This window comes from Nicotiana tabacum, chromosome 20 (genome assembly GCF_000715075.1).
Source record: "Nicotiana tabacum cultivar K326 chromosome 20, ASM71507v2, whole genome shotgun sequence".
NCBI classification, from domain to species: Eukaryota; Viridiplantae; Streptophyta; class Magnoliopsida; order Solanales; family Solanaceae; genus Nicotiana; species Nicotiana tabacum.
This window is the reverse complement of record NC_134099.1, coordinates 155496525-155518710: the sequence shown is the minus strand read 5'-3', so window position 1 is coordinate 155518710 and position 22186 is coordinate 155496525. Positions and strand designations below refer to the sequence as shown.

The 22186-nt window shown below is 40.4% G+C and overlaps 1 protein-coding gene across 1 annotated transcript; it reads right to left on the bottom strand.

Annotated features, from left to right (window-relative positions):
• Window positions 1–5685: 5685 nt before the first annotated feature.
• Window positions 5686–7318, bottom strand: LOC107793169 (F-box/kelch-repeat protein At3g23880-like). Its single transcript, XM_075240445.1, has 2 exons — window positions 6058–7318; window positions 5686–5708 (listed from the first exon to the last, which is right to left on the bottom strand). The coding sequence occupies exons 1-2, from the start codon at window positions 7316–7318 to the stop codon at window positions 5686–5688; spliced, it is 1284 nt and encodes a 427-aa protein (XP_075096546.1).
• Between the last annotated feature and the right edge of the window lie 14868 nt (window positions 7319–22186).

The window sequence follows — 22186 nt, the reverse complement described above, 5'->3', positions numbered from 1 at the left end:
AGGCCTACTACTTGGCTAGGTTGTAAGAAGCCAATTTTGCAGCTCAAAATAAGGCCATTAGAAGCTTGAGCTCAGGGTCTTCTATAGGTAGAGGATCAGGTGGATTTCATTCTCCCAGCTGGCAAAAATATGGCTCTTCAGGGTTCAAGAAAACCCCTGTGGCCAAAATGGATAACAATAGAAGGAGAAGATTGACTCCTGCAGAAATGGATGAGAAGAGGGAAAAGGCTTATGCTTCTTTTGTGATGAGAAGTTTACCCCTGGCCATAAATGCAAAGCTAAAAGGCACATCTATTCATTGGAGCTGGGACCTATAGAGGAGGTAGAAGAGGGGGAACCAGACGAGGAAGAGGCTTTAGAAGCAGATGAAATCCCTGAAGAAGTGGTAGAGGAGGTAACTGAGAATTATGTCATTTCATTGCAAGCCCTCAATGGCACACCAGGCTACCAAATACTCAGGCTTAGAGGGTTCACTGAGCAGAAACCATTAGAGATCTTTATTGATTGTGGATCTACCCACAATTTCATTGATAAGGATACAACAGAAAGGCTGGGGTGCAAGATCAACAAGATAAAGCCACAGTTGGTCCAAGTAGCTGATGGTAGGGAGGTCCATATAGAGAAATTATGTAAGGGGTTTCAATGGCTCATGCAGGGTGCAGTATTTCAAGAGGACTTCCTGGTCTTTCCTATTGGAAGCAGTGACATTGTGTTATGCATTCAGTGGATGTATCCATTGGATGACATCAAGTTCAATTTCAAAAAGTTGATAATGGAGTTTGAACATGAGGGCAAGTTGTTGACTTTGCAAGGGATTCAGCCTTCATGGTAAAGGTTAGAGGTACCAATGAAGAAGAATCAAGTGCTTTAGAGTTGGGAGGTAGTCAAGAACCAAGGCCAATTGCTGAGGTCCTGAAGCAATATGAACTAGTGTTTGGGGAACCAACTGAACTGCCCCCCTTTAGAGGCGTGTTTGATCATCACATATCTTTATTGGAGGGTACCTCCCTAATCAATGCTAGACCTTATAGATACTCCATTGTACAGAAGGATGTCATAGAGAAAATGGTGCAGAAAATGTTAGGACAAGGGATAATACAACACAGTTCAAGCCCTTATGCCTCACCTGTGGTCTTAGTGGGGAAGAAGGATGGAACATGGAGGATGTGTGTGGACTATAGAGCCTTGAACAAGATGACTGTCAATGACAAGTTCCCTATCCCTATTATTGAGGAGTTTTTGGATGAATTAGGAGGTTCTCAGGTATACTCTAAAATAGACCTCAGGGCAGGATACCATCAAATCAGAATGGCACCTGAAGATGTAGCCAAGACTGCCTTTAGAACACATTCTGGGCACTATGAATATCTGGTTATGCCTTTTGGGCTAACCAATGCTCCTTCAAGTTTCTAAGGGCTAATGAATCACATCTTCCAAGCACATTTGAGGAAGTTCATTCTGGTATTCTTTGATGACATTTTGATTTACAGTAAAAGTTTGGAGGAACATGTACAACATCTCAAGGTTGCCTTTGAATTATTGGTACAACATCAATTGTTAGCAAAGAAGAGAAAATGTGTGTTTGGGGCAGAAAGAGTGGAGTACTTGGGTCACCATATATCTTCACAAGGGGTCTCAACTGATCATAGGAAGGTAGAGGCTATGAAGAATTGGCCTAAATACAAACCGTGACCCAACTTAGAGGATTTTTGGGATTGGCAGGGTATTATAGGAGGTTTATACAAGGATATGGGGTCATTAGCAAACCCATTACTGATCTCCTCAGAAAAGATGGTTTCAACTGGACCAAGAAGGCAGAGAAAGCCTTTGATAAGCTGAAGTTGGCCCTAACTACAGCACCTGTGCTAGCCCTGCCTAACTTCTCTTTGACATTTGTAGTTGAAACTGATGCTTGTAATGTAGGTATTGGAGCGGTGTTAATGCAGCAAGGCCAACCCATTGTCTACCTCAATAAAGGTGTGGCTACTCAGCACCAGTCTTTATTGATTTATGACAAGGAGTTGTTAGCCTTGGTCATGGAAGTTAACAAGTAGTCTCAATATCTGACAGTAAAGCCCTTCATTGTTAAAATAGACCAAAAGTCTCTTAAGTTTTTGTTGGAGAAGAAGTTGCACACAGGCAATCAGTTGAAATGGATAACTAAATTGATGCAGTATGACTTTGAGATTGAGTACAAAAAGGGGAAGGAAAACAAGGCTGCAAATGCACTCTCCAGACTTCCACTAGTGGAGTGGTCAGCCATGACACTCTCAACTGTGAGAACTGATCTGTTGGAAGCAATTACGAAGAGCTGGGAGTTAGATGAGGAGCTAAAGTCAACAATCCAGGTCCTCAAGGATAGATGTTCCCATGATAAGAGGTACACCTTCATACATGGACAACTTAGAAAGAATGGCAAGCTGGTGGTAGGACCTGACCTACCATTGAGGAAAAAGATCTTACAGTTGTGGCACAGTTCTACAATTGGAAGACACTAGTGAATGGACAACACTTACAATAGGGTGTCTTCTCTATTTTACTGGAAGGGAATGAAGGAGAATATTCAGGAACTTGTGAAGGGTTGTGATGCATGTCAAGGGCACAAATATGACAATGCCCCTTACCTAGGGTTGCTACAGCCCTTGAAAATACCTGTTGCAGCCTGGAGCAGCATAAGTATGGACTTCATAGAGGGACTACGTAAGTCTCAAGGGAAATTGGTAATTTGGGTAGTAGTGGATAGACTCACAAAGTTTGCTCATTTTATAGGATTATCTCACCCTTACTCTGCCAATGAACTGGCCAAGATCTTCATGGAGCAAGTTTATAAGCTACATGGACTGCCAGAAGACATTGTAGTGATAGAGATCCCATCTTTACAAGCAAGCTGTGGCAAGAATTGTTTGCCATGTTAGGGGTGAGCCTTAACACTTCCACAGCTTACTACCCTCAAACAGATGGCCAGACTGAGGTAGTTAACAGATGTGTGGAGACTTACTTGAGATGTTTCTGCTCAGATTCTCAAAAGGATTGGATACACTACCTAGGGGCAGCTGAGTGGTGGTACAATACCACCTTCCATTCTGCCATTCAATGTACTCCCTATGAAGCCTTATATGGTCAACCTCCCTCTTGCACTTACCTTATGCTGCTAGAGATTCAAGCATGGAGGAAGTAGACAGAAGTTTTCTCACTAGAGATTTCAAGGTACAACTCCTCAAATACCACCTCAAGAGAGCTCAACAGAGGATAGAAAATCAAGCAAACAAATATAGGTCAAACAGGCAATTCAAAGAGGGTGATTGGGTATATGTCAAAATCTAACCATATAGGTAGGCCACCATGTCAGGAGGGTAATTTTCTAAGCTTTCAGCTAAGTATTACGGGCCCTATCAAGTACTATAAAAGATAGGGAATGTTGCCTATAAGCTGTCCCTTCTCTCTCGACTATTGCCCTACCCAACCTTTCATGTGTCCCAATTCAAGAAATGTTATGAGCTGCCAAAAACAACATCCCATCCTCCTATAGTTGAATTGTCAAGCCCTTACTGTCCCGAGCCACATAAAATCTTGGAGAGGCGTATGATCCAAAAGGGGAACAAGGATGTGGCACAGGTTCTAGTTCAATGGGACCAATTGCCCCCAGATCGAGCTACATGGGAGGACTACTCAGCTCTGAAAACCCGTTTTCCTTTTTTCCTTCCTTGAGGACAAGGAAACTTTCAAGGGAGGGGAACTGATGCAAAAGAGAAATGGCCTCAGCTTGCGTGACATGTACTGGAAGCCTAAAGAGTTGTACCTAGCCGTTAGAAGTTAGTTATAGGGTGATAAGTTGTAAGTTGTTTAGTGAACAGTTTAGTCCCTATAAGTTTCTTATAGGAAGTTTCGTAAATTGTAATTAGGTCCATAGATTTATCTTTAATTGGCACTTATAGTCCCTGTCAGAAGTGGTTATAGGATTTTGTTTTGTAGTGAATAGTGGAACCTATATGTAATGCTCAAGGAGCTGCAGATAGGCTCATAATTGAAAACCCTTTATTTTACCCTACTTTTCTCTCTTAGCTTCTTTTTCCTTTTCTCTTTACGGTTACATTGCCGTCGCCGACATCAAAAACTGCTAAAGAGTCTATCTAATGGATGATTTTAGTTCTACTCCAAAAAATAAAGGGACCATATTTGTCATATTCGGGAATTTTATAGCCGTTGTTAGACATAATATTATTGAAATTTGAGAAGAACATTTGAGTTTAAGTTGAAAAATGGTAATCGAAGGTTACCATGTTTGCACATGAATTTGAGAGGGACGTGTTGAAAATCTTTAGTGATATAAAAGTCAAGAAAATCAACTAGTTATGTTAGAATATCCTAAATTTATTCTGTGTTTAGGTTGATACCTGACAATATAAAACATAATTAATTTTCCTGATTTTATCTTAATTAAGAATCTTGATAATGAGATAATGTGCCTTCTTTAGAACTTCTTTTATTCAGGGTCGAATTTACTGTTTATGGTATGGGATCCGCATAATTCAATAATTTTTGCCAAAATCTTATATTTGTCATAAAATTTTTATTTCATTATTCTCCAAAAGGTTAGCATTCAAAATTTATAAACTTTAAATCATGGATCTGCTTTTGCTGTAATTTCATAACTACTCCATTAGACTTATGAAACGTAATACGAGCCCGTTTGGATTAGTTGATTTGAAGTATCTGATAAGCATTAAGTGCTAAAAAACACTTTTAAGTGCTGAAACTGATTTAATAAATAAGCAGTTACATGTTTGGGTACAAGTGCTGAAATTGATGAAAAATTGCTACAGTATTTGATAAAAAGGTGCTGATAAGCTCTTTTTTTGTTAAAATGACTTAAATAACCTTAGAACTGTTTACACTTATAAGGACGTAATTTCTTTAGAATTTTAGATTCCAGATTGATTCAAATACAAAATATTCTATTTGTCATTTTATTTTAAATACAATTGTGCTTAGATAAGATAATTTTTTGATAGATATAATTTATTTTATGATATGCATATAATCATAAGTTATAATAATTAATAAATTGACAAAAGTTTCTCAGTAAAAAATAAAAATAGGACAAAATATCTGAAGAGAAACAAACACTGTCTTTATCACCACAACACTAAGAAAATAATACACCAAAAATTTGATATGTCCCCATCTCTTACATACAGTTCAAAGATTAATACACAATCACATAGGTATAAATATGCAAAGATATAGAGAATTTGCTTATCTTAAATAGTCAACGAGAATTGCAGTCCTGAAGAGCCCGGGGGTGGGGGGTGGGAGGGGGGGTTAGGTTGAAAAAAATATTTGGGATTGTGAGTATCGATGTAGGAGTTTGTTCTAAAAAGGAATATTTTAAGGATAAAACAGTAAAAATTTTGGTCAAACTTAAAATGCTTATAAGCTAAAACTTGATAAGCTAGAGGTGACCAGCTTATGACTTTTGGCTTATTTTTGACTTATAAACACTTGGCTTGTAAACACTTTTAACTTTACCAAACGCGTAGATAAGCCAAAAAGTACTTATAAGCTAGTGTGACCAGCTTATAAGCTTAGCCAAACACCCTCTACGTTTGATTCCCGTTTTTCATTTAGACACCTAATTAAAGATCGATCTTTTGAACACAAATTCAACAATTTTAAACAGGCTAGCTAATGCGTATTAATCTCATTTGCTGTTGACATTAAAAATACTATATGTTAACGAGAAAAAGACAATCAAATAAATAAAGTCAAAATCTGTGAAAGAAAAAGAAGGCGTGGAGGGGTCCAGAAAATTAATCTCAACAGGTTAACTATAACAAATTAAAGTGTCTGTACGAACAAAGGACATATGTTCTATCTTCATTAATTTGGCATAAATATCAAGCAAGAAAATACTCACACAAGGCTAAAGTAAGAGCTAAATAAGCACCAACAAAAAATAATAATAACAAACACCACAACAAAAACAAAAACAAAATTGTTCATTTGTCATTTCAAACATATTACTAGTAAAACATTCTAAAAAAAAATCATAGAGACCTTTTATGTGTTGCTCCTCGTTCCAGTAATATTCTATGGGTGAGATCAAGCTTTCCACGTAAGTAATGACTGATATATCATTTTGGTATCTGAGCTCAAGAATGTCTTGCATACTATCATTCTTAGGATAGTATGCAACAACACCATTATGGCGTACTATCAATGCTAATTTTCCATTATTCGACATGAAAAGAGACCGATAAAATATGTAGGGACGCGTTATTTCTGAATTCCTTATGACAAACAACGATGTCCATGAATCCTTCCTTCCATACTCTTTCATGACCAATATCTCAAGACGCTTATCAAATTCTACGCAAGTCATACATAGACAATCATTTAAAACTCCTAAACCAACTATAGCGTTATCGTTTTTGTATAACGAGTGGAACTTCTCTGAGATGGCGTCAAAACAAATTACCTCTTTACGAGGACCAAAAAGTCGGTGATTTTGCCACTTTGATTCACCACTTTCTTCACCATCCATTGGTTCATTATCATTATCGGGATTCCAACGTAAATGCTCATCCTTATATCTTCCGACTAAATTCTCGTGCATGTTAAAATAGTTGTTGTCCAGATTTGCCCTAGAGTGAAGCCGCCCATGCATTGTGATCCCATCACGGGCCGAGAACATATCACAGGGGCAATCGATGCGTCTCCACTTTTTGTCTTTAAGACTTGCAACCAAAGCATAAGCACCATCAGTATCACAGACGGACTTATTGTATACGTAGAAAAGTACCTTGTATTCATTCTTGGAAGAGCCGAAACAAAGTCCCCCAGCACTTATAACATGTTCATCGCTTGTCAATAGGTGGAGTTCAATCACTTTGTTGCAAAATCGAGTAGCAGGATTCCACAAGAAAATATGCTTGTTCGCGCTTATGAGTACGAGACCATCACAAGAACCCAACAATCTTAGATATGGCTTTGAATACTTATCCTTGTAAATACGGCTTTCCGATAAAGGATTCTCAAGAGTCTGGAAGTTGAACTTGTCATCCTCCTTTGGATTTATCAAGTGAAAGGAGCCTCCATTTTGATTGAAAATCGCTTTTGAGCTTCTTCGTCGTTGTTTTGAGAGATCCGATTCGGGGTTTGAAATCCAAGATTGCCATTGCTTAGAAACATTCTTGAATCTTAAGAGGGATCTCACTGGTAATTTTGCTAGAATAGCGATAGTGATTTCGTTGGGTAGATCTGGAATTCGCGGGTTTTGAGCTTGAAGGGAACGATTTCTTCTTTGATATTGTTTCATGGTCACAATCCTAGGGTTCAGAGCAAAAAAGAGAACATATACCTAAATTATTTTTATCTCACATATGGAGGCGGCAAGGAAGGGTTTATATGTTAGTATATATTTTATATATTTTTGAAGGTTTCGGTAGGGTTTAGGGTTTTGAAAGAAAAGGAGAATGAGTTGTGCCCTCCTAGTGTAACGGAGAATCTAAGAGATCTGTTTTAATCTAAAAATTGCATAGACTTTATTGGATAATTTATAATTACAAGGTCAGTCCTAGAATAAATTATATTTTTGGATGATTTATAAATAAAAATTGCCCTAGTGTAGCGCAAAAACACAAATAACTAAAGCTACTTTAGTTCTTGGATTCTAAAAAATCCAAGAAAAATGTAGTCACATAAGTCTTTCATTTTATTACTTTGCTCATTTTCGGCATTCCCTACTTAAGCGAAAGTCAATTTTCTTAGCTATCCCGTTATATGCTGAAGTTCTTATATCTCAATTCTACTCTTATTATGCGTTTTTGTAGTTGATACTTCTAGTACTTGCTTAATGTCTTTTAAATTATTTATATATAGGGGTCTCAATTGACTAAAAAGGTTGGTCTTGTTTAGTACACTTTACTGGAGAAATAAAGGTATGTAAGCAGCATATAGAAACCTCAAAAATTAGAAAAGCCTTTCCCTAGACTGCTTCTAGTAATTTCAGTACTATAAATCTGTTTACTGTAAAAAACGAGTAACAATTGAGTTTATATATGGTTTTAAGAATATGCGGATTAATTCAATATAAATGATAAATGACGTCAGATTAAGCAAATAAAAAACGTAATAAATTGCCAAATCAATAAGGAGAGTGATCCCGGACTCAATAACGGCTTAACGAAGTGCTTGCCTCCAATCCCGAAGTCACGCTAATGAAGAACTAATGGACAAAGTTAGAACTTTGAATAACAGAGAGAATATGAGTATATTGCCTTGATATGTGTTTTACAATGTGTCTAATGAATAATTAGTTTCCCCATTATATATTAGGGGAATTTCTCCCTAAGTACAATTCTAAAAAAAGGATAAAAATCTTTCTTTATGCTAATCAGTGATTCACTGCTGATATGGGCCGAGATTTACACTGTGACATCCGATTGGGCATGGATGTCACGGCTCTTTGTTAGTTGTGTTCGGCCGTTTGGTAATGCACTCCGAAGTTGAGGGACTCGAATCGAACCTGGGAGATGTGGCCCTGATGCTTCCGAGGGCGGATGTTTTGCTCGATCCCTGATGTAAGAGGTTTTTCGCCCAGACTTCGATTCCTTATGATCACGTTACAGTCCTGTTTGTCCTACCGGAAAACCAAGATATTCAATGGGCTCGATTTTACCTGTATAAAGTCCCCTCATTTCTTAGAGAGGAGGTTTATCGAAACGATGAGAAACGACAGATGCTTTTCACCTCCTTCTTTAATATGCCGCAACAGAAATGACTAGGAAGCCGAAATGTGCCATCAGTCGCGTCATTCTGACTTCGAACATGTGTCAGCCATTGGCAGGTCACCTTTGAATGGTCACGAAAACTCTATAAAAGCGTTCATTCTTCGTTTATTTTTCACTATTTGACCAAGATTCTACCTTCGATTCTTAAAGCGGTTACTCACCTTCTTCATACATTCATATCTTTACCTCCATTTTTCAAAATTTCTTTGTAATTTCCGGTTATTTACCTAGTCTTTACCCAAATCAGCACACTTGACTCTTTATTTTTCAAAACCTTTTCTTAGACCTTTCAAGCTTTTTCAGATAACAATGGCCAAAACATCCAATTTTGTTCCTCAACAAGTCGCTTATTCTTCTTCCCAACCGACCGCTGAGTTCGAGGTGGTCACTCCTGATATAGTCATCCTCGAGACATCTGTTCCTAGCATGACTACTGATGAACCGGCTCCTGAGCCTCCCTTGAAAATGTTCATCCCCAGAGGTTGCTCAGTCACAGATGACTTTAAGGTCGAAAAGCCTTCATCGGTGCAGGGTCGGTCCGTGGTGAAGGAGCATCAAGGTATATATGCTCCATTACCGAATATGTCCTTCCCGTGGTCCGAGAGGACTGCAACTGGGCGGGTAAGGACATAGTAGTCCCGCGCCTGAGGGCGCTATCACTACCCATGTGGAGGGATATCTAAGTGTTTACACTTATCCCTTCACATTGGGCCCGGTGGACCCAGTTATCTTGGACTTCTGAAGAAGGTATGAAGTATGACTCGGTTAGATCTACCCGTCATTGTGGAGGATCCTGATCCTTCTTCATTATTTAGTGAGCAAGACCAAATCTCGTCGGTTCACCATAAATCACCTATTCCGCCTATACAGTCCCCGAATCTTCTGAGGGGGACTAATAAAGCTCACACGCTGGGCTAGCAAAGCCCCATTCTCGAGTATCTTCAGGCTTCGAAACCCTTTTTCTTTTGTTGTCCTTTTCAGACTTCAGGATCAAAGACTTGGTCCCTTCCCCAGGTGGGGCTGGTCTCATTTCGGAGACATCTCCGATGCCTGCACAAGTAAATGTGAAAACGTTGATGCCACCAACGAATGGAAAACATCTAAAACTTGAGAAGAAAATTTACCATGATGTTTGGCCTCCCATTTGCCCCTCGACTCTATCCCTCCGCTTAAAGAGTGGGTCGAGGGCATTTGTTCATAGATGACTTATTCCGAGCGCACATGGCGCAAACTCTCGAGGGGCCGGTGGGAGGCCCGTTCTCATGGTAAGATCCTTCCTCGAATAGGTAACATCAGGCTCTCCCATTTGCATTGTACTTACTCTCTTTTCTTCACTTTTCTTTTTGTAGGTTTTCCTAAGACCATTGAACTTAGGCCTTCAGGAGGGGACGAGGATGTGTCCTTGTCCATTGACCCCTCCGCTTTGGGGCAGCTCAGGGTTGCAGCGGGGGAAAAGAAGAAAAGTAAGGCTTCGAGTTCCCCAAGCTCAAAAAAGAAGAAGCCAAAGAAAATGTTTGCCCGTAAGCCAAAGGAAAGTTCTAGCTCTCGAGCACCCGACTCGGACTCGCTTCTTCAGCTAAAGGATGAGCCCGAGAAAGACAATATTTTTGTAGCCCATGGGTCAACTTCTCCCGAGGAGCAGGCGGCTATTGAGGAGGAGATCTATAAGGTCGATCTCCCTCAGACCCATGGGGTTGATGAGGAGACTGGGGTTGAGACTTCCCGGTATGCCGACTACGCTCTAAAGGAGGCGCCCGACGTAATAGAGATTTCAGGGTTACCTTCATATACTGAGTTCATGCTCAAGGAGGCACAAGCAGGGAATGAGAGGTCTAATGAAGGGGCTCATGGTGTGGACGATCCTCTTCGTTCTTTTTCGATGGTTGGACTCGTCTGTCTTAGAAGACTTTTTCGGGCTGGGCGACCTAGAAGTGTCGAGAAAGGATCCGTCTTTAGAAGTTGACGGGCTGAACTCGAGCCCAAAGTTAATCAACCGGTTCCCAGCCCCGAGTGTAGATCCCGACAGTAAGAGGTCGATAATCATCATTGTCCCGGAGGATGCCCGGTTTCTTTATACTCCCATAGGAGTAGCGAGCTACCTCCGATTCCTGGTGACCAATGAAGACCAAGCAAAAATGAATGAGGTGGACGTGCCGTGTGTATTCAACAAATCGCAGCAGGCGCCGAATCGGGTAAGGCAACATTATGCTCTACCGAACTTTGACATAGTTTTTGATATTTCTCATTTTTTTGTCTCCCTTTTCAGGCCTCGGTACTTCATCACGAAAGCTTTCTTCGGTACTAGGCTGAGTTTAACTAGTTTGAGCTTGAGGTTAAGGAGCTTTTCGAGAAAATAGATATGTACATGCTTCTCAACGAGCAACACGAAGGGGCCATCAAGGGCCTTCAGGCCGAGCTGGATGAGGCTCAGAAGGAGGCTTCCATATTGAGGCAGGAACATGCCGATCTAGTCGAAAAGGTAAAGGTTTTTGAAGTTAGTAATGAAGGCTTAGCCATGGCGACTAACGACCAAACCTCACAAGTTCAGCAAAAGATTGACAGGATCGACCTACTCCGAGCTGAAATGAATGAGGTCCAAGCCATGCTCGATGGTTGGAAGAGCAAAATGGACCGGTTGGCTTCGGAGAAAGAAACCGACCAGGCACAACTGACATTGGTGGAGGTTCAAATCCGGGTAGCTAAAGGAAAGGCCGACAAGCGGTCCTAGTTGAATGATGAACTCCGATCACAATTAAGCTCGGCTCTGGTAGAGGGGGACACCCTTGGTAATGAATGTAAAGCTATAGAGTCTCAGCTACGCACAACCTTCGCCGATGCTGAAGAGATGGTGTACCAGTATAAGGCTGTTGTCGAGGCAACCAAGGCTCGCCTAAAGACTACTGTCGGGTACGTGAGGCAGCTATCCAGAGGGAGACCTTGAAGAGGTCCATGCCCGAGGCTTCGACCTATCGCCCGAGATCGAGGAGGCAAAAATACTAGAGGTCGAGGCCAAGAAGCTAGCTGAACCTGAAGATGAAGAAGGCTTGGAGGGCTTCGAAGAACTCGAAGGCCTGGACAACTCTGGTGAGGAGTCGGATCCTGGTGATGATCTTGCGTAGATACCTTAGGATTATTTTGTTTTGTTTTTTGTATTTTGTACATATATTTTGTTGAGTCCAATTTTGTTGGACATTTGTAAAGATATTCCAGAATATAAAATATTTCTCTTTTGGCAATGTGTAAGTCTATTATCTTAGCATCCTTTTACGATTGCAAATATTTCTAATGCCTTAGCACAGAATCAAACGTAGTAATAAGTTTCTTTTTGGAGGTCCGAACAAGACCTGTCCTAGATGTAATTTTTGCTCGAACTTGTGTAAGCTCGGAGTGAACGGAAATTTCCCTGAGATGCTTCTTTAAATGTTGTTAGACTGTATCTTTGTCGAGGGTAACCTTTGAATAGGTTTAGAATTTTATTGAAGGCCTTATGTTTTGATTATGGGCTTCGGACATCTCCGAACCATTTTTAGGGTGGCCGTAGCCTTTTAGGTTGGGCACTACCTAATAGGCTTTGTGCCTCCAGGTTTCGGTAACCCAAGCCACCCAAGCTTATCTCGTACGGCAATCCCCAAGCGGGGGTAGCCCTTTGGGCTCGGATAAGGGTGACCCTTGGGCTCGAAAATTCCCGGGTTGGAATAGCCTTTAGGCTCGACACTTTTAAGAAGCAAAAAATGTTTGTCAGCAAGGTAGAAACTTCCTTTCATTTCTCTGTATAGCATACAAGATTGTAAGCGTGTAAAAGCTCGTCTTATGGGCGAGTGACCTACGCGGGCACAATTCTTTTGACCGTTTGGCCCTTACAATCAATCCTAACCATCGAGCCTAGACTATTCGAGCACATAGTTCCCTTCCTTGCTAAATATCATGACCCGAGGGTGATGGCCCTCGTATTCAAGGTCAATTTTCAAGTGGGCTCGGATACTGTTGATGCGACCATTGACTCCGATTTAAAATCGATCTTCGATTTTAAGTTAGCACAGTTTATTGTTGCCTCGTTAAAAGCCGCCGGAAAACCCATTTAGGACAAAACTAGTTCAAGAGAAAAAGACTGCAACACGTGCTTTCAGACCTAATAGCTACATACTCCTTTGGTCGTTGCCTGCAAGTGTTAGCCCAACCATAATAAAATAAATAAAATAAACCATAAATGAGGTCGTACCTTAGTAATAATATCATTTTAAGTGGGTCACGTTCTAATTGTTTTGTAGTTGTGCATCGTTCCTATTTCAAGTTTATATAAACCTTTACCGGTAATTTCGATGACTCGATATGGACCTTCCGAATTTGTTCCTAGTTTCCCTTCATTCGGGTTTCGGGTGTTCTGTGTTACTCTTCTTAAAACCAAATCTCCTATGTTAAAGTGTTGGAGGTTGGCTCTTCAGTTGTAATATTTTTCTATCCGCTGCTTTTGGGCGGCCAACCGGACTATAACGGCCTCGCGCCTCTCATCCAGTAGTTCTAGAATCGTGCTCATGGCCTTGCTGTTTGATTCTTCGGTTGCATATTAGAACCTGAGGCTCGGTTCTCCCACCTCGACCGATATTAGTTCTTTGACACCGCAGACCAACAATAATGGGGTGGCCCCGGTACTGGATTTTAAAATCGTGCGGTATGCCCACAAGACTTAGGGCAAGATTTCCTTCCATTTTCCTTTGGCATCAGTCAACTTTTTCTTAAGGTTTTGAAGGATTGTCTTCTTCGTCGATTCTGCCTGTCCGTTCCCACTAGGGTGATAGGGTGTTGACAATATATTTTTGATCTTATGGTCCTTGAAAAATTTATTTAGCTTGTTGCCGATGAGCTGCTTCCCGTTATCATACGCTATATCGGCCGGTATACCGAACCATCATATTATGTGGTCCCAAATAAAGTCGATGACTTCTTTTTCCCGGACCTTCTCAAACGCTTGAGCTTCGATCCATTTAGAGAAATAGTCTGTCATAAATAGTATAAACTGAGCTTTACCGGGTTCCCATGGTAGGGGACCGACGATGTTGATTCCCCATTTTATGAACGGCCAAGGCGATAGGACCGAGTGTAGTAACTCCCCGGGTTGGTAGATCATTGGTGTGTGCCTCTGACAGACGTCACATTTTCGCACAAAGTCCTTCACATCTTTCTACATGTCGATCCAGTAATTGTCGGCTCTAATTATCTTTCGAACTAACGATTCTGCCCCCGAATGGTTTCTGCAGGTGCCCTCGTGAACTTCCTTAAAAAATATTCGGTGTCTACCGACCCCAAGATTATGGCGAGTGGTCCATTGAACGTTCTTCTGAATAGAGTATCTTCGGACATACTAAACCTGGCTGCCTTCGTGCACAGAGCTTTCCATTCTTTGGGATCCGAGGGCAACTTCCCAGTCTTTAAATAGTCTATATACTTGTTTCTCCATCCCAAGTTAAATTTGTTGAGTTTATCTTGGCATGGCCTTCTTCCACCACCAATTTCATGAGTTGTACGACCGTTCCCGAGTTGAATTCATTGTCATCAAACGACGAACCCAAGCTTGCCAAAGCATCAGCCTCACTATTTTGATCTCGGAGCACATGTTGTAGGGTCCATTACTTGAATCGATGCAGCGTTACCTGTAGTTTATCCAAGTATCTTCGCATTCGTTCCTCTTTCACTTCAAATGTCCCATTGACTTGATTTATCGCAAGGAGGGAATCACATTTACCTTCGATAACTTCGGCCCCCAGGCTTTTAGCCAGTTCGAGACCTGCAATCATGGCCTCATACGCAGCCTCATTGTTAGTCAATTTCACATTTTTAATAGATGGCCTAACTACGTTACACATAGGTGGTTTCAACACGATGCTGAGTCCAGACCTTTTTGCATTCGAAGCACCAACGGTAAAGAGGGTCCAGATTCTCAAGAAAGACCCCGCGGTCAACAACAATTCCATTTCTCTGGGTTCAACTTCAATTTTACTTCTTCAGTATGTTGAAGGTTTCCTACAAATGTTCCAAATATTCCTCTACTCTCAAGGACTTAACTAACATGTCGTCAATGTAAACCTTCATTAATATTCTTATTTGTTCTTCGAACATTCGGTTTACTAGGTGTTGGTAGGTGGCATCGGCGTTTTTTAGTATGAACTGTATTTCGTTATAACAATAGGTGCCAAATTTGGTGATGAAGGAGGTTTTTTCTTTATTGCCCGGGTCCATCCTGATTTGGTTGTACCCGGAATAGGTGTTGAGACCTGGGATTTTCGATCAATATGACTTGTTCTAGCTCAACCGTTGACTTGGTGGCATCGGAATCGCAAGGGGTGATAAACGATCTGGGAACTCCGTAATCATCATCCTCGCCTACTTGTTACTTATCTGGTACATTCGGGACCGGTGCAGGTGATTTCTATTTAGTTTCTTCCTTCCTAACTGATTTTAGGTTCTTTGATGTCGAGAGGGCAGATATCGGGATCATCTCATCAATCGCGAGCATTTCTTTTACGGCCGGCTATTTTTCGTAAACTGTTTTGATCCCTCCTAGTGTGGGGAACTTCAATGCCTGGTATAATATTGAGGGTATTGCCTTCATGTTGTGAATCCATGGCCTTCCAAATAGAGCGTTGTACCTCATATCCCCCCGATGATGTAGAACTTCATTTCTTGAATGGTTCCGGCAGTGTTCACAGGCAAGGTTATCTCCCCTTTAGTAGTTTCACATGCCATGCTGAATCCGTTTAAGACTCGGACTGCGGGAACTATTTGGTCTTGTACCCAACTGCTCTACAACCCTTGATCTGATAATATTGGCTGAGCTACCTGGATCAATCAACACATGCTTAATTTAATATTTATTTATAAGTATATAAATTACCAGGGCATCGTTATGCGGCTACACAATGCCTTCAGCACCTTCATCATTGAAAGAGATGGTCGCCTTCGGCATGTAATCTCAGGTTCGTTTTTCCCTTGTAATGGACACCTTAGTGCGCTTCAATATTGGCCCTTGAGGGATGTCGACTCCACTAATGATCATGTTGATGACGTGTTGAGGTTCCTCTTGCTCGGCCTGGTTACTAGAGTCCCTGTTGCTGAAGTGATTTTTGGCTCGATCACTCAGAAACTCTTGGAGGTGTTCGTTATTGAATAACCAGGCCATTTCTTCCCTTAGCTGTCGGCAGTGTTCGGTCATGTGACCGTGGGTGCCATGATACTTACACACTAGGTTGGGGTCTCTTTGGGTAGGATCGGACTGCAATGGTCGAGGCCATTTAGTATCTTTGATGCGTCCGATGGCTGATACGATGCTGTCAGCATAGACGCTGAAGTTGTACTCCGATAACCTTAGTGCCTCCCTGGTCCCAATTGGCCTGTCAAAACCGTTTTTGCTCATGATTCCCTAGTTATTATGACCTCGATCGCTTCTTTTTTCATTCCTCGATGGGTTACCGCTTGATCCACTGCCCCTTCGATATCCGCTATATAGTTGATACCGATCTCTGCTCGGTCTTGGTTCATGATCGATAGCTCTTTTAGACCTGTCATTAGTTATGATGGGATACACGGACCCAGAGGGGGCCCCGAGCTGATCATCCTCCACTCTGATCTTCAGTTGTTACCTGTTATGGATGTTAGCCCAAGTTACTGTGGGGTACTCTATCAAATTTTATTTCAGCTATTGTGAGGCCAAAGAGCTTTAGGGGTTGAGTCCTTGAGTGAATGCTTGAACAACCCAATCGTCCGTAACCGGGGTCAAATCTATCTTTTCCATTTGAAACCTCGACACGAACTTTCTGAGCATTTCGTTATCTCTTTGCTTGACCTTAAAGAGGTCTGATTTTCTAGTCTCGACTTTGATGTCCCCGTCATGAGATTTTATGAAGGCATCCGCAAGCATAGCAAATGAATCAATAGAATTGGGGGCAGGTTGTGATACCATATCATTGCTCATTTAGACAGGGTTTCCCTGAATTTTTTTAATAGAACCGACGATTTCGTCATCTTCCAAGTCATTTCCCTTGATGTCACATGTGTACGAGGTCACGTGTTTATTCGGATCCGTGCTCTCGTTAACTTTGGAATTTGGGGCATACGGAACTTCTTCGGGATCGATTTCGGAGCTGCGCTCGGAAGGAAAGGTTTTTGCATGAACTTCTTGAAATCTAGATCTTTCAATATTTGGGGTGCTCCTGGGATTTGATCAACCCTGGAGTTATAGGTTTCCGTTTTTTTGTAGTTGGCTTCAATTTTCTTTTCTCCTGATTCCATCCGTTTTGTCAGCTTCTCAAGCATCTTTATTATCTTGGGGTTGGCCCCGGGTTCAGCTTCACCCGATCTTTCCATGGCTGGTTCATTTCTGTGAGTGTTTACCCGGGATAGTTCATGCTCAACTCTTCTAGGGAGCGACTTTGGTTTTGCAACTGGGTTATTGCTGCCTGTTGAGCCTGTAACATTTGGAAGATCACCCATAAGTTGATCCCATCACCTTCGTCGTTGTGTGTACTCTGGGCTATTGATCGGGCTCCCTCACGAATGGTGTATTCGGGGTTGGTAGGCAAGTTTGCTCCGATAGCCACATGTGAGTTAACATCAATCGGGTCTGCGACTGGAACTCTGTTGGGATCAACAGGGGGCACCTCGTTGCTGGGCACCATATTGTTGTTCTCGCTATGGTGGCCAGACTCGTTCAAATGGGCGGATTGGGAGTTTGACATTTTAATTTGACCTGAAATTAAAAGCTCAAAGAACAAGTGTAAAATAGAGTGCGTTATGAAATTTTGTATCAAATTGCCACTATTATCCTTAGCTCCACGGTGAGCGCCAAACTGTTTACCATAAAAAATGAGTAACAAATGAATTTATATGTGGTTTTAAGGATATGCGAATTAATTCAATACAAATGATAAATGATGTCAAAATAAATAGATAAAAAATGTAATAAATTGCCAAACCAATAAGGAGAGTGATCTCGAACTCAGTAACGGCTTAACGAAGTGCCTGCCTCTGATCCCGAGATCACGCTAATGAAGAACTCATGAACAAAAGTAAGAACTTTGAATAATAGAAAGAATAAAAGTATATTGCCTTGATATGGGTGTTACCATGTGTCTAACGAACAATTAGTTTCCCTTTATATAGTAGGGGAGTTTTACCTTAAGTGCAATTCTAAAAAAAGATAAAAATCTTTCTTTATGCTAATCAGTGATTCACTGCTGATACGGGCCGAGATTTACGCTATGACATCCGGTTGGGCATGGCTGTCACAACTCTGTTTTAGTCGTGTTCGGCCATTTGGTAATGCACTCCAAAGTTGAGGGACTCAAATCGAACCTGGGAGATGTGGCCCTGATGCTTCGGAGGGCGGATGTTTTGCTCGATCCCCGATATGAGAGGTATTTCGCCCAGACTTCGATTTCTTATGATCACGTTCCAGTCCCGTTTGTCCTACCGGAAAACCGAGATGTTCAACGGACTCGATTTTACCCGTAAACACAAACACCATTTTAACGTGAATTTTCTTATTCATTCATCCTTTATGAAAAACAGATCTCTTAGATTCTCCAAACTGTGCTGCCATCAATGGCGGATTCAAAGTGTCACTTACGGGTTCACGGGAAATCAATAGCTTTTGCACGGGTACTATATATGTATTTAAAAATCCACTACATTATACATTAGACTGTGAACCTTAGTTACTATTGTATATTAACTTGAGGCCTACTTTCACAAGGTAGGGATAAGGTCTGGGTACATACTATCTTTCCCAGACCCCACCTACAGAACCACATTAGTTTTTTGTTGTTGTTGGTGGTGTTACATGATATGCCTATAGTAAGACATCACTCAAACCTCTTCTTGAATTTGTGAGTTTAACCAACGATAACAATAACATACCGAGTGTAAGTGCGGTCTAGGGAGGGTGTGTGTACACAGACCTTACGCCTACTTATGAGTTTAACCAATATCTATAAAATATATTGCCAGACCATGATCTCAATATGTTACACGAAGTTCATAAATTAGAATTCAATATTTGTAAATAATCATGATCAAACAAGAATTTGCAAATAATGAAATTCAATATTTAAAATACTGAAGTAAGGTAGTATGGATGACTGATGTGGCTGAACTATCTCCTTATGAAAAATAAAGATGTCCATGAATCGTCCTCTCCGTACTCCTTCATGATCAATATCTCAAGATCCTCCTCATTAGACTCATCTAATTCCACGCAAGTCATACAAAGACAATCATTTAAAGCTCCTAAACTAACTATAGCATCCTCTCGTTTGTAAAACGAACTAAATTTCTCTGAGATGGCGTCAAAATAAATTACCTCGTTACGAGGCTCAGAACGCCGGCAACTTTGTCACTCTTCGATCTATTTCATCTTTACATTCCCACTCAGGATCATTATGGCGTTTCTTATATATGTATTGATCGAACTTGTCTGACAAGATGTTATATCGGCTACTGATATTTGCCCTAGAGTGAAGTCGTCCATGCATTGCAGTCCCGTCAATCAGAGAGAAGATATAGTAGGAACAATCGATGTGCCTCCACTTTTTCCTTTAAGGCTTGTAACCAAAGCATATTCGTCACCAGACATATCGAGTATGTAGACTAATGTCCTGTAATCATTCTTGGAAGGGTCGAAACAAAGTCCGCCACCTCTTATAAATCATGTCTTGCTTGTCAAGACGTTGAGTTTAATCACTATAGTGCAAAATCGCGTGACAGGATCCCACAAGAAAATATGCTTGTTTGCACTTATGAGTACGAGACCATCACAAGAACCTACTTAACAAATTTAAAGACCACATTTTCAAATGCTTTGGATACTGATCCCTGTAAACAAGGCTTTCACATAAAGGATTCCCAAGATTTTTGACGTTTAGTTGTTGTTTTATGAAGCGGAAGGAGTGTCTGCCTCTCAAGATTGCTACTGCTGATCTTCGTTGTTGTTGTTTTGAGAGCTCAGATTCGGGATGTGAAATCCAAGAACGCCATTGCTTAGAAACAATCTTGAATCTTAAAAGGGATTTTAATGGTACTTTTGTGAGAATTGTAATAGTGATATCTGTGGGTAGATCTACCATATCCTAGGTTCAGAGTAAAGAAAGAAAATATAAACAGTATAACTGAAAGGCAGGGAAGGGCTTATATTTATAGTGAAGTTTGAAATGGTTTAGGGTTTTGAAAGAAAATGAGAATGAGTTTTTTTTTTATTTTTTAAATTTCCCATTATCTGGGGTGTTGTATTAATCAAAAGTTGGTTCTCATTAGTACACACAAGGGTAAAGATTACCCTTCAAAAGATCTAGCGAGGTGATAACAATAAACAAGTTCACCTACCACCAAAACCAACAATCCTAGCTTACAAAATAATAAGCCTTGTTGTAATTGATTCTAATACTCGGTATATGACTTTTGTCCAGGTGAAAAGGGCCCTTAGCACCCCTAGGAAGTTGCTGACTCGAGAAGTAGAAAGCTCTGATCTGAGATTTGGCAGCCAGTTTTGCTAAACAGTCAGCTAGTTGGTTGGCCTCTCTGTAGCATGCTTGATATGTATATTTTCCATATAAATCATCTATATAATCTTTTCAATGATTTGATCCATACTATAATTAGTCTCCTTCTCCTCCCTTAAAATATCAGCTGGCAAGAGTGAATCCAGCTCTAAGGTGAAAGTTGTATAGCTATTTTGTCTACACCAAGTCATTCCAAAGAGTGTTGCAAAAGCATCTTCTAGATTATGATTGTTGCAACTATAAGGTAATGAGAATGCCATGATAATGTGGCTATTTCTTTCCTCAATGCACCTCCCAGTCCAGCTGTCCCATCATTCTTGTTAAAGCTCCTATCTGTGTTCAACTTGAAAGTTCCAATATCTGGTTTTTGCAATGCACTACAATAAAATTTTATTTGGGGTGCATCCTTACTAAATATGTCGCAAAAACTGTTCCAAGGCAACTTGAGACTACAATTAGGATAAGCCTTGCTGATTGCAGTTTCGACATTCCAACTGAATTGTTGCTTCAACTTATAGAAGTTAAATTTCTTTTGATTTCTATACCTGCAAGCACAAGTTTCTTTCCACAGTACTTAACATATGATAATAGGAGTAATACTTATGTACACTATTAACAGACTTAGTTTGCCACCAAGTATATTTAACATATATCTAATAGGGTGGGGGTGATAGTTAATTCCAAGTTGAGAGCCAAAAAATTTCCAAACATAACTGGCAGCCTGCCCTTCTATGAAAACGTGGTGCATATTTTCATATGCAGGATTCTCACAAAAGTTACACTTAGAAATAATTTGTCTTCCAAACCTAGAAAAAACTTCATCAAAGGGGAGTTTGCCTTTCCAAATAATGTTGTATTCTGGGACGGGCCCGGGCCTAAATGGGCCAAACGGGCCAGGCTTAACGGGCCTGGGTTTAGCGGGCCTGGGCTCTGGCGGTCCCGGGCCTCACGGTCTCGGGGCTTCGTGGGCTCAACGGGTGGAACCAGCCCGTGACGGGCCTAAGCCCATATGGTCCTGGGCTAAACGGGCTGGGCTCGTGGGCTTAGCGGGCCTAACGAACTTTTTTATTTCCGGGCTTTTTTTTAATTTTTTTTGTTTAAGGAAATTTCTTGTAAACCATATCATGGCTATATAAAAAATATATATGTAATATATATATAGAAATCTAATTATTAAAGTGCTTGACGAAAAAGTAAAATAACAAAACAATAGTAAAACTAAATTGCCATGCATAATAAATTAATAAGAAAGTACAACATGAAGCATAAATACGTCTAATAATTTTAAAATAACACAAATTGTTGAAAAATCTTAAAGACGAATTTGCGGATAAATACCATCAACACAATACGTTATATGCCTCCTTAAAATGCCTGTGGTACACCCTGAACGAAAATTTAAGACTCTTCTATAGTTTTTGTATTTTAATATTTGGCCTTCTTCATTTTCTTCAAGCACTTCATAGTAGTGTGAAACAAATAAGCGCACTCTTTTCGAACGAGACATGATGTAACTTGAAAATTAAGATTGAGACTTGAAGTCTTGAAAATTGGAGATTGAGAGAAATTTAGATTGAGAAATGAGTATTGAGTATTGAAATGAAGAAGAGGGAGGGGGGTATGTATAGTGTTAGAGAAGGTTAATTTTGTAAATTGGAAAAAAAAACGGCTATTTGTGCAATATGGCCGTTGGTGGTCATTGGGGGTGGGGCTCTCATTTTGAAAAATCTTGTTTTGTAGTATATATAGTATACTAGTATAGTATACTATATATAGTATGTTATGTATATATATTTCCAAATACATTTCTTATAATGTTTTGTAGTATATATATATATAGATTCTTGT